Source organism: Cupressus sempervirens, chromosome 3 (genome assembly GCF_028749045.1).
Source record: "Cupressus sempervirens isolate cs-2001-9-10 chromosome 3, ASM2874904v1, whole genome shotgun sequence".
Classification (NCBI taxonomy): domain Eukaryota; kingdom Viridiplantae; phylum Streptophyta; class Pinopsida; order Cupressales; family Cupressaceae; genus Cupressus; species Cupressus sempervirens.
Genome location: NC_143120.1, coordinates 452,496,850 through 452,508,994, shown reverse-complemented (window position 1 = coordinate 452,508,994; position 12,145 = coordinate 452,496,850). Strand labels below are relative to the sequence as shown.

Below are 12,145 nucleotides of genomic sequence, written 5' to 3'. Positions count from 1 at the left end.
AGAAGGATGGCTAGATTGAAGTTCATTGGAAGGGTGAATTGAAGTCCTGAATTGTAGAAGGAGGGTGAACTGGAATTCATTCTTGGAGCAACTTTGAAATTAGAAGCATTATTGCCTCCTCCTTGTGCAATCAACATTATCAGGCGCTAGAAGGAGGGCTGGATTGAAATTCATTGGAAGGTTGAACTGAAGTCCTGAATTGTAGGAGGGTGAACTAGAATTCATTCTTGGAGCAACTTTGAAATTAGAAGCATTATTGCCTCCTCCTTGTGTAATCAACACTATCCAACGAGATTATGCTTGTAAGTGGTTCAATCAGAGCCATCATTGTGCCACAATTTGTGATTGATTTGAGAACAAGTTAGTGTTTTGTTTAGATATAGTTTGCCAATGCTGAACAATGATTTATGATTGTGGATCTCATGTTTAATAAGGGTTGCGTTTTGGAATATAGGCAGCCTCAACATTAAATGTAGTGATGACACTCTTGTTTACAGTCTGCGATTGATTAGAAGTTCCTACATTTGGTTTTCAAAAGCAGTCATTTACATTTAAGTGGCACGTTTTACGTCAAGGGTGCCTACAATTTCAAATTCCAAGCCTACACATTAACAGTAACAATTCACAAATGGCTGCAATATCAATTTGGAAATCAACTTGAATGCATGTTGCTGTTACAGGTTTCAATAATTATTTAATTTTTTACTTCATGCATAGTATTTGACACTATAAATTGTTTGAATTATAAGTGGAGGAATACAAATGCACACCAAATGCTCGATGTGATTCCATATCTAAACTGCTCATAATCAGCTTATTAGATTGCATGCTAAGTGTTTATGAACATGTCCATTGACTGTAGGTGCACATTTTACATGTAGAAATCATATGTATGCATTCAAAAAGACAAAAACAATTGTATTTGCATTTTAGTTCTTTGCTTAGGTATCTTAGCAATCACTTGCAAACATTTAAACTTCATTTGAGACCATTCCAAGCAAGCAAAAACAATCTGAAAATAGAAGCCAACAAGATAGAGGTTGCATGCAAAGTGTTTGACAAAATGTCAAACACTCTATGATCCATCATCAGGATGAGAGAGAAGGATAGTAAAGAAAGGAAAATGTGATCCATCATATTATTCTTTCTTAACTATCCTTCTCTCTCATCCTGATGATGGATCACAGAGTGTGATTAGAAACATTGTTGGTAAAAAAAAAGACACAATCAAATCCAGAAACTATTCACTTTATTAATGGATTGTGGAAATCTGATATTGTTAAAATGTCAAACATCTAAAAAGTAAAGCAATTTGGTGTTTGTCAGAGTTGGAACCAATAGCGGTTCTTACAGTTTGTTGATTCAACTAAAAAAGTTTGGGGTTGGATTTGTTTGTACACAAACCATCTAAACATCCTAATATAAATTCACAGTAGAAACAATAGAGATATTTCTTAGTGTCTTTATTTTTATATTTATAAATATTTATAGACTAATAAATTAATATATTATATACTAATAATTAATCATATAATATATTTATATAATAATATAAGTCTAAAAAAATATAATATATGTAAATATAGTATTGTAAATATAGTATTGTAAAAATATATTGTTTATTAGTAATTATATACTATAAATTACAATACATAGCTATGGCATTCTATAGAGAGTAATAATATCATGGTACATATTATATTTTTAGATCCAGCATCAATTGTCTTTATCAGCAGCACTTTGCAGATCTCTCGCACTGAAAAAACATTTCTTTAAACATGATGTTGACATAAATACAAGGTTTCATTTTTTTTTGGGGCACTACAAACCTTTGACAAATCCTTACCCACTAGACTAGATACCACATCTAGCATGATTTGGACTAGGAATCAATAACATAGCACAATTTCAAAGATTTTCTATGGACACATCCAGTCAATCAAATCTAGATTGGCAACTTTGAGACTTCCAAACCAAGGATAAACAATAGGCATAATCATTAGGAATAAAGTACAAGTATAGATATCATAAATGTAGTGATTTGATAATAAATATCTTAATATCAAGTCCAAACAATACATAATTAGAGAATTATCAACTAATAAAATAATAAAAGCTGCTCTTTGTCAAAACAACATGCTCAACATATTTCTTTTCCAATTTGTGCTCTCCATCATGCAGTGGGTTAACATTTTCATTTGTGCCTCTTAGCACAACACAAAACGGAACAAACATGCAATGCAACCATCTTTGCAATAGAAGGGGAAGCCCCCAAACAATTTAAAACTATACTAATCTTTACAATATGTAAAATTATTTACAATTTGTACATTTTTTGGGGCTGGGTCACAATTGTGTTGAATAAAAATTAATTTGTATCTTTTATATTCAACTAAGGTAAACACCCAATCACAAACTTGAATGCAAGGCAAAAAGTTTTTTAACTTTTTTATTTAAAAATAATCCTACAACTAGAAGCTTAAATTCTTTAGCTAAACGCAAAGACTAGATCATGCAAATACATATTAGTATTAAATAGGCAAAATGTTACATCCATTCCTTGTGAACATTTTTATTTGTATAACTATAATAACTATTTCATGTTAATTGTGATGATAAACAATCATGTGACTAGTTATTTGGTTTCATTAATTATGATTATGAATAATTAATACATATTTCCTTTATCGTTTTGATAATGAATTATTATTTATATGATTTAAATTTCATGTGGAAAGAGTTATAATGGACTTCATTATGAATGATTTATGCATACTTTGTTTTTGTTAATATAATGATAATGGTATTTAATCCTTCCTTGTCAATAATACAAAGGAAAATCCATTGTATGAGCATGGGAAGAGTATCCCAGCATAGGGGTACGTGAACACAAGGCGAATGTCAAAAATGTTGTCCAAGTTGGAACCACAACTATTTAATTAACCATCAAGTTCGGAAGGGAAGTACCTTAGATGTCTAGACAGATACCTTTTTGGCATAACTGACTAAAAAGCCTAAATACAGGCCCGTGTACTCAGTTATGACTATGTTGTCATTGATGTCAAGGCAAAGAAGAAACAACGACCAGTATGGAGGTATGACCAATGAAGCACATTGAGCCTATAGTGTACGACTCCAAGTTTACAAGAGGACTAGAGAAAGTAAAGGACAAGACTAGTAGAGGTGATGGGAAGGATAACCACTTAGATGGAGTCATACTAAGTGAAATAAGAACATGAAGAAGGATGAGAAGTATACAAGGAAGAGAGAATGAGTGGTCATAATGAAAGAAGAACTAGCTGAGTCAACAAGGGAAGCATGTAGCAGGATACCCATGGCTGCTACGTCATGAAGCAAGTAGAAGTGCACTCATCTGTACATTTAATGGTGATGAGTATTGTCACATCAAGGATTGAATTCTTTCCAACGATGCAAGTCATCGAGGTCACAAAACATCTATGACTTCTATTCGTACACACTACACCTAACAAGTGCGGCACATGACAGTGACAGGAGGACAAGGTAGGAGTAGGTTTGAGAATTCAAATTTTGAATTTGCAGATTAGGATTTCGAAGCAAAATGAGCAATGATTATAAAAGAGAATGATGCTTCATGAGAAAAGGTTAGATTGCAGATTGACAAGCCAAAGAGCCAAGAGAACCAAGCTCAGTGTAATCTCGAAGTGAGAAAGAGTAATAGAGAGAAGTCACAAGCTAAGGAGTAAGTGTGTTGAAGAGAAGCCAGTGAGCCTGAACAACACAAGTGAGAACGCATGCAAGAGCGAGCAATGCCAAGCATGTAAGTGATTGTGTTTGAAGTGATAGAGCTGAAAGAGAAGGAAGAGCATAGGTACAGATAGGTCAAAGGAGTGTAAAGGGATCTATACTCAAGGTAAGTGTAGTATCTATTTCATTAGATCATTCATTTGTTGTTTACTAAACAACAATAAATCTCGTCGAGGGTGGACCCTAACAGGGTCTTTGTAACAAACCCCTAACATGATGACACATTAACTTGTGTTTTGAAGTCTATTAACCAGGCTGCTCCTAACAAGGCAAGACACTCGTGGGTCTTATTCAAATCCCTTAAGCAGGTGGCACCTAATAGTGTCTTTGTAATCTTCTAACAGAGATAATTTCTTGACTAGCACACTTCATGAGAGTGCAAACTTTGTGACGATCAACTCATACACAGTAGTTTTTACCCTAGTTGGGTTTCGACAAGATTTATACTATGTTATGTGTTGCTATGGTTGTGTTCATTGTTTTAACTTAATCCTAACTGGTTAAGTTGTATCTAGTACTAACTTGTAGACCAATGCAGAGTTAGATAAAAGTAAAAAGTTGAAATTACCTAGAGTATACTGATTCACCCCCCCTCTCAATATACTGACCTGCAAGTGGACCAACATACCTTTCTATCCTAGTGTAATTTAAAACTGAGCCTAACCTTAATTTAATCAATGAACCCTTCTCATCAATCTTAATAAACAAACTTGGTGATCTCTCCTATCCTTTAGGATAGCCATTCACATTTATATATGTGTGTGTGTGTATACATGTAACATTTTGTGAAATGTGCATTAACATAATCAAATGGATGTGTATGTCAATGATCATCTAAGTAACAAATGATCGTATGTGCTTTTAATTGTAACTAGTAAACTAGTCATTTGATTTCATGTTTTAGTCTTTCTTAATCGATAGTTGTAAAGTGACTGATATCTTACTGTTCCATGGTCGATTGTTTTCTATGTATTTATTTAGTGTTCATTTGAGAGGGATCATTCAATCCTCTAAGCTTTTATATTGCAGTATCTAATAAGGAGATGAACCATTCGTACATATACATTCATATTTATTTGTGACTGTGGTTGAATCTTTCAAGCTTATGCTTTTGTAATTATAAGTCTGAGAAGTATTTTAGTCATTAGTAAACGAAGGGGTTGCAATCTATCAATTCGATCCGACGTCCACTATGGGTGGTAGCACTCTGTGTTCATTTTAGAGTATGCAGTTTAAATAACTGATTGAATGGGTATTGCATCTTTGAAACCTTATATTTGCTCTTTGACTAAATTGAATAAGTAAATAATATGTAAGAAATAGGAGGATCTATGCAGGAGGGAAACCAAAATGAACCATGAAACTAGTTATGTAAGCCCTTTTAAAGCTCAATTGTTCTTCAATCTGTTGGTCCTGGCCAATTTTAACAATTATAATATTTGATTATTTATTGCAGGTATTTAGGACTATATCTATTAGGGTAAAATCTTTATTTGCAAATCCTCGTGACAGAAAACTACCATTTGATTATTGTCCAGCTAAAAAAGAAATTGTAATTAAGAGTAAGCCAATCTTATGGGGGGAAATATTATGTATTCGCCAAGAATATAAAAAGACACAAACATGTGTATAATTAAGCCATCAAGATGTGGATATCCAATCAAGAAGTCTTTGTGACTTTAGACGAGTCTAGTGGTGATATTGACTGCATAGGGATTTGTCTTTGTACTTAAATAAAAATCTTGGTCAAGGTGGGACTATGCTATGGGTGGTTACCATCAATCACTAGAACCAAAATTGTCTTGCTAGGAAGGTCACCCTATTAGGCGAAGATGTCTATAGGATGGCTGGCAATGACAGTTGTGGCTTCTACACCAAGTCATTGATAGAAATAAATTTGAAGTCGGTTTACATGCTCCTGGGAGGGTTCAGCTACTTCTATGTTAAAGTTGTGCAAGTGGATAATAGGTCACAAACAAAAGATAGAAGGTTGGGTGGCAAAAACCTCTGATGATACTCTTTCACCCTTTGGTGGTTCAAAGAAGTGCACAAAGAACTAACCTTCAAGTTCAGGTTTTAAGAATTATTCCTTTTAAATTTATTCTATTAAAGTTCATTTCATATCAAATCAAATTTTAATATCTTTTCATATGAAAGTTAATGTTAGATAAAAGTATTGATTTTCATTAGATGGTTTGAGTAGTGAAAAGACTTCTTTAAATCTATTTGATGTGAAGTTAGTTGGTAGCTACTTTCATGTTCATAGGAAAAGGAAATGCAGTTATTTCTGTTGTGTGTTTGGCATGCTTTCCTTTCCTCAAAAGAAATTTTTATGCCCTATTTTCTTAGGATTGTATAATTGATTTTTTACACCAAAACATAATAACACAAGACACTATAAGCTAAACATGCTAGTTACATTCAATACCACAAATATTTACCTAACACCAGCTACGGTACAGAGCTTTCAATAATTACCAAGGTATCACTCATAAAGATAATTCCAAAAAGATAATGATTCATTTACATTCAACATTATTGTGAACCACTTTAGACCATTTTGTTTATAGATTCATTAAAAGGTGTAGTAGTTGATCAGTTTCACTATTTTTCTGCCAATTTCATCACCAGATGGAAATCAACGAGTTCTTCTATGTACTATGAAAATGAATTATGAAAGTGTGATAAAAAATTCAATTTCTGTTCTTCTGCATCTTTTTTATTTATTTATTTATAATATTATAGGATATATTGAGATTTTGCAATATTCACTTGATTGAAGTTTGATTTTAGTATTGATTTACATGCGTGTCTAATGGTTTGGCTTGTTGTCTTGTATGGAATTACTGCATCCTGTCAATGCCTCCTAAGTTGACATTCTGTGCTTGATCCATCAGCCATGGAAAAAAAGTTAAGGCTTAATCATTGTTTGGATAAAAAGGAGGCCTTGTTGTTCTTAAAGGTGATAGTCTAGATCATAAATATAAAGAGCTATATGATTTACAAGTGAGTTTGTTGACATGTCCAAGTAAATTAAGTGGTTCTTCCGACCGAAGGTTTTTTCTAAAGCGTCAATTTAATAAATCATTATTCATATATGAGAGGTATACCTTTCCTGAGAAAATGATACAATCAAGACATAAAATTAATGAAAAGACTGTATGCAATTACTCTCAAAGATGGAATAAACTGAAAGTGGACCCCTCAAAAAACAAAATAAACATATTTTAATTAAGCACTACATTATCCATGTCCTATTCTGGATCAACTGGGTCAATGTCCAACCAAGCTAAAGTAATGAGTATATGTTCTTTTTATCTAAAATATATATCTTTGTTCAAATTGGTCATAAGTTGTTTACTAACATTTTGTCTTCTGAAATAGGCAAGATGACTCTTACTAGCTTTGAGCTAAATATTCACTGTTACCAAGACAGATAAATAATATAAATTGCAACTTGCAAAGTATTGAAGAGCATTACCTTGTTACAAATAACCATAAATACTGACAGTTCAATTGACAATCAGCTAAAACTAGCCCTCCAAAAACATAATCAATATGAAATTTGTATTTGAAAAATATTTATTTCATACATGTAAATCAACTACTTCCTTACATGCAGCTATATACATCTGTACACCATATCTCTAATTCCTTTCTTTTCCATTCTCTCTGACTTTATTTTTAAATTCATCTTGGAAATCATTTCTTTCAAAACTTCAATTATTTAAATGTAAGGCTCTTAATATTTTGCAAGAGCTTCAAGAATATAAGCATTTAATTATGAGCTTCCATCCCCACAAGAATCTTGAAAGAAAACCTAGCTTGCAATTTGAATTTAATTTTAAAAAAACAACAAAGTATAGGACCTGAAAAAAGCTCTTTGAAGGCTTTCACTTAATTCACCCTTTGCATACAGCTCATTTTTAACAACTTGTGTGTGAAGGTACTTGGCACAAAACTTAGCAACAACTTTCCCTGCAAACCAATCAAAATCTTATTGAAATATTTTTTATTCGACAGGTCATGTAGTGCAAATATACATGTGAAAAACAACCTTACGTTACACAACTGAAAATATTTACTAATTGTAACATGTTAACATAAATTCATGACAAGTGCAACAGAGTATCAAAGCGTTAAAAACATGGATTGCATAGTTCTCAACAAAGGCAGTGTACTATAGAGAGGTAAAACATAAGCAATTGGATCATGTTTAGAGAACACAACAAACACAATGATAGCAAAATTAGGCCCTCTGAAGAGGCAGCTAGTGGATGCTTGCCAACAATGGAAGAAACCCAAGGCTAGTTTTTAAAACCTGGGTGTAGAAGATTCTTGTAGGCTTTGGGACTTAACAAGTGGAACAAAACTCTTGGAAAATGATTGAGGAAAAATTGCAGCTGAAAAGAAAAGTAGGGTTAACAGTTTTGCAAGATGATATTTCATAGAAGACTTCTCCAATAAGACGGGTAAAGGATTTTAAGGGTTTCATGAGAATGCATAGCCTCACCCTCTCCCCAAAACCAAATATGTTATAGGGACACGAACACAACAATCCCCTCACTGCCCCACTTATTGCTACCTACCAACAACATTTACTATGTTCTAATATGTTTCATTCAAGTTTCCAGTCATTTGAAAAACTTGGTATTTAATCCTTAAAAAGCTAGTTTTAACGAATTGCTTACAATCAATGTAACATCAGTACTGAGGTACGTTGGGATAGCACGCTGTCGGGACAAGTTTCCGAGACAGGGGGAAAATAGGCCTCATTTTCAAGACAGCCAGGGGACGGCAGGGCAAGGAGGGGGGTTGTATAGTGTTGATTTTCTTGAGGATCGCTGCAAATGTAATTGCATTGTTGGTAAAGTATATGTTTTCCAATGGCAGCAATATCACTCTCATTTATATTAAGGATGCGACATGGGGAGACATGTGTCTCCTAATGAGACATGTCTATCCATTATTATCTAATATATATATGTATATATATCTTCACTTTAATAGTTTATCCAACTGAAGCTACCAAACATCAAAACTCCCTCTTAGCTAGGGAGGATACACACATGACCATATATAACCTCAATGTAATATAAATATATTGGGAGTAATAGCCTCCAGAATGTCAGCTCATTTGACATTCATCATGTACTCTTTGAGCAATGGCTTCCTGAATGTTGAATTGCAAGATATTCACCAAAACTGTGAGTAATGACCTCCTGAATGTCAACTCATTTGATACTCACCAAGTACTCTATGTAATGGCCTCTTAAACATCAATTTGCATAACATTCACCATGTACTCAAAATGTTCATAAGGTATGTGCACATGCATTCTCATAATGCTTACCATATGAACATCAACCATGAAAAGTATAATCTATCATGATCTTCATAGACATCATAAGATATCCATCATAATAAAAAAGTTAGTTATTGTAAGATCATCACCTTTCAATAACTTCTACAAATACAAGGGATGACCATTTGGAAGTCGTCACTTCCTCATGATGTACACAGGGGGTAGGCTTATTAAATAATGCAATCACATGCATGATACCAAAAGTTTACCTGAAGTAAAAATTCTCTCTTCGCTCCTTCAAACAAACATATCCTCAAATATCAACTGAAACATATCCTCTATTCACTCCTTCAGACAAACATATCAGACTCCCTCTGAACATTAATCTTATAAGCTCCTTTACCTTTGAAGAAGTGTCAAACTCCCTCTGTGTCTAAAATCAATCTCCCTTTCTTGCAATAACATCACTGGAGAGAAAGCAAAAGATCAAGAGAAATAACTCTTATAGTGCAATATAGAATTATGAGATAGATTTACTTTATTAAAAATATGGTACTTAAAATTGCACTCAAAAGAGAATACTTATGTAGTCAAAGGATGATGCCAGAAAGATGAATTCCTGATGTAACCCCAATATCATTAAACAATAAATCTGAGTTTCATACAAGATAAGTGTTTCAGAATAACCAAGATCTTCATTAAAACATATTCTCCAACTCTACTCTGCCTCTACAATGAAAAACCATCTATTTATTACAATTTCAAAAATTATCATATTTGGCAAATTTTCGAGAAAAACAAAAATTTCCATTTTTGGTAATTTTTAAAACTTATCCTATGAATCCCGACTTTTCCCAAGAAAAGCCCCCAACTAAGGCAAGACGAATTGCCAACTAATCAACAAAATCAAAGATACGATTTAGGATTTATTACAAAAACAAAATTCTAAAAAAATTGGAAAAAACATTGAAAGCCGATTTCGGAGGTCAAGATGAGTTTTCAACATCCCAGAAACAATGTCAAAACGACCACCTATCGAGCTGAGCTCAATCGGCAATCCAAATAACTCCTACTGCAACTACTTGTAAAATTTCAGCCAAAACCCACATCTGAGTCAAAAGTTATGACCCCCGGAAGTAAATCTCAACTAAAACCCACATCTGAGTCAACAACCTTAACCCTCGGATGCCCTTGCATCATTCTCCCCTACTTGAAAAGAACGAAACTCCTGCGAGTTTCAGTCCTCAAACTGCTTCCTTTTAGGCTCATCCAGCTTCTAGAACTCCCATTCCGTAATCCAAGTTCTATCTGTCGGTGCCAACCCTTCCCATTGTACAAGATATCTATTGTAGTCACCTTGACGAGTCTGAACAGTCTTCTTGTCGAGAATCTGTGCAACCTTTTCTCTCTTTTTGATGGGTATGGTGCGTGTCCAATCTACCTCATCCTCTTTTTCAACATAGGTGTCATCACCATGGAAAGTATACAAATCAGACATATTAAACACAGGAGATATATCAAGACCACTTGGGAGCTCTACCTCATACGCATTATCATTAATCTTCTTCAAAATCTTGCAAGGACCAATTTTCTTATATTTCAATTTATGATAAGTCCCAATAGGAAACCTCTCCTTTCTAAGGTAAACCATCACTAGATCCCCTACATTAAAAACCTAATACCGTCGAGTAACATCTGTAGAAGCTTTTTACCACTCATTGCTGTCCTGCAACTTTTGTCTTACATTTTCTTGCAACTGGTGGAGCTGCTCTACAAAGGCTTCTCCATCATCACTGCCTCTATCACCCAAAGGAAGCGGCACCAAATCGAGAACACCCCTAAGGGTTATGTCCATAAACAACTTGAAATGGTGACTTACTAGTGGAAATGTTCACTTAGCTGTTATAAGCAAATTCTGCTTGAGGCAATGCCAAATCCCATTGTTTGGGTTTCTCTCCAACAATACATCGCAACAGATTACCCAAACTACGATTGACAACCTCTGTTTGTCCATCTATTTGTGGATGGTAAGCACTACTGAACTATAATTTTGTTCCCATTTTCTTCCATAACGTCCGCCAAAAATGACTCAAGAACTTGGTATCTTGGTCAGAGGTGATTGTTTTAGGAACCCCATGCAATCTGACTATCTCAAAAAAGAATAACTCGGCCACCCTAGTAGCATCACTAGTTTTCTTACAAGCAATGAAATGAACCATTTTTGAGAATCTGTCCACAACTACAAAAATAGAGTCATTACCTCGTTGTGTATGTGGCAATCCCAATACAAAATCCATATTCAAATTTGTCCACGGTCTAATTGGTACAGGTAATGGCATGTATAATCCTGTGTTCTGGGAGTACCCTTTGGCTACTTGACAAACTTGACACCTTTCCACAAACTTGGTGATGTCTCGCTTCATCTTTGGCCAATAGTACTTATCTGCCACCAAAGCTATTGTTTTATCCTTCCCGAAATGCCCAGCCATACCACTACTATGAAATTCCTGAATAATATTTTCTCGCATTGAGCCTACAAGAACACATAGTTTCTTTCCCTTGAACAAATAACCATCTTGCAGTAGATAATCACCTTGAATAGTGTTTGCATGTCCAAGTACTGGATTCTTCAACTGATCAACAACTTCCCAAAAGTCACTATCAGATTCATACAAGTCTTTGATTGCATCAAAGCCAACCACCTCTATTTCCATGATATTCAAAAGAACAACTCGCCTGCTTAAGGCATCTCCAACTTGATTCTATTTCCCTGATTTATGCTTTAGAACAAAGGTATACCCTTGTAGGAAAGAGACCCACTTTGCATGTCTAGTGTTCAATTTCTTCTGTGTGTTCAAATATTTCAGAGCAATATGGTTTGTAAACAACACAAATTCTTTGGGAATGAGATACTGCTTCCAGTGCCTCAAAGCTTGCACAACTGCATAGAATTCTATATCATATTTAGAATATTTCTTCCGCACATCATTCAATTTTTCACTAAAAAAGGCAATGGGTTTACCTTCTTGGCTAAGTACAGCACCAATGCCCACA

At 34.2% G+C, this 12,145-nt stretch overlaps 1 protein-coding gene across 4 annotated transcripts in view; it reads right to left on the bottom strand.

The window, feature by feature from the left end:
• Nucleotides 1-12,145, bottom strand: part of LOC149567030 (putative protein phosphatase 2C 60) — a 197,620-nt gene that overhangs the window by 80,175 nt on the left and 105,300 nt on the right. For all 4 annotated transcript variants that reach the window (XM_089820253.1, XM_089820256.1, XM_089820254.1 and 1 more), the window contains exon 4: nucleotides 7,656-7,764. In XM_089820253.1, the coding sequence (XP_089676379.1) occupies nucleotides 7,656-7,764 (109 nt within the window). The remainder of the gene's footprint in view (nucleotides 1-7,655; nucleotides 7,765-12,145) is intronic.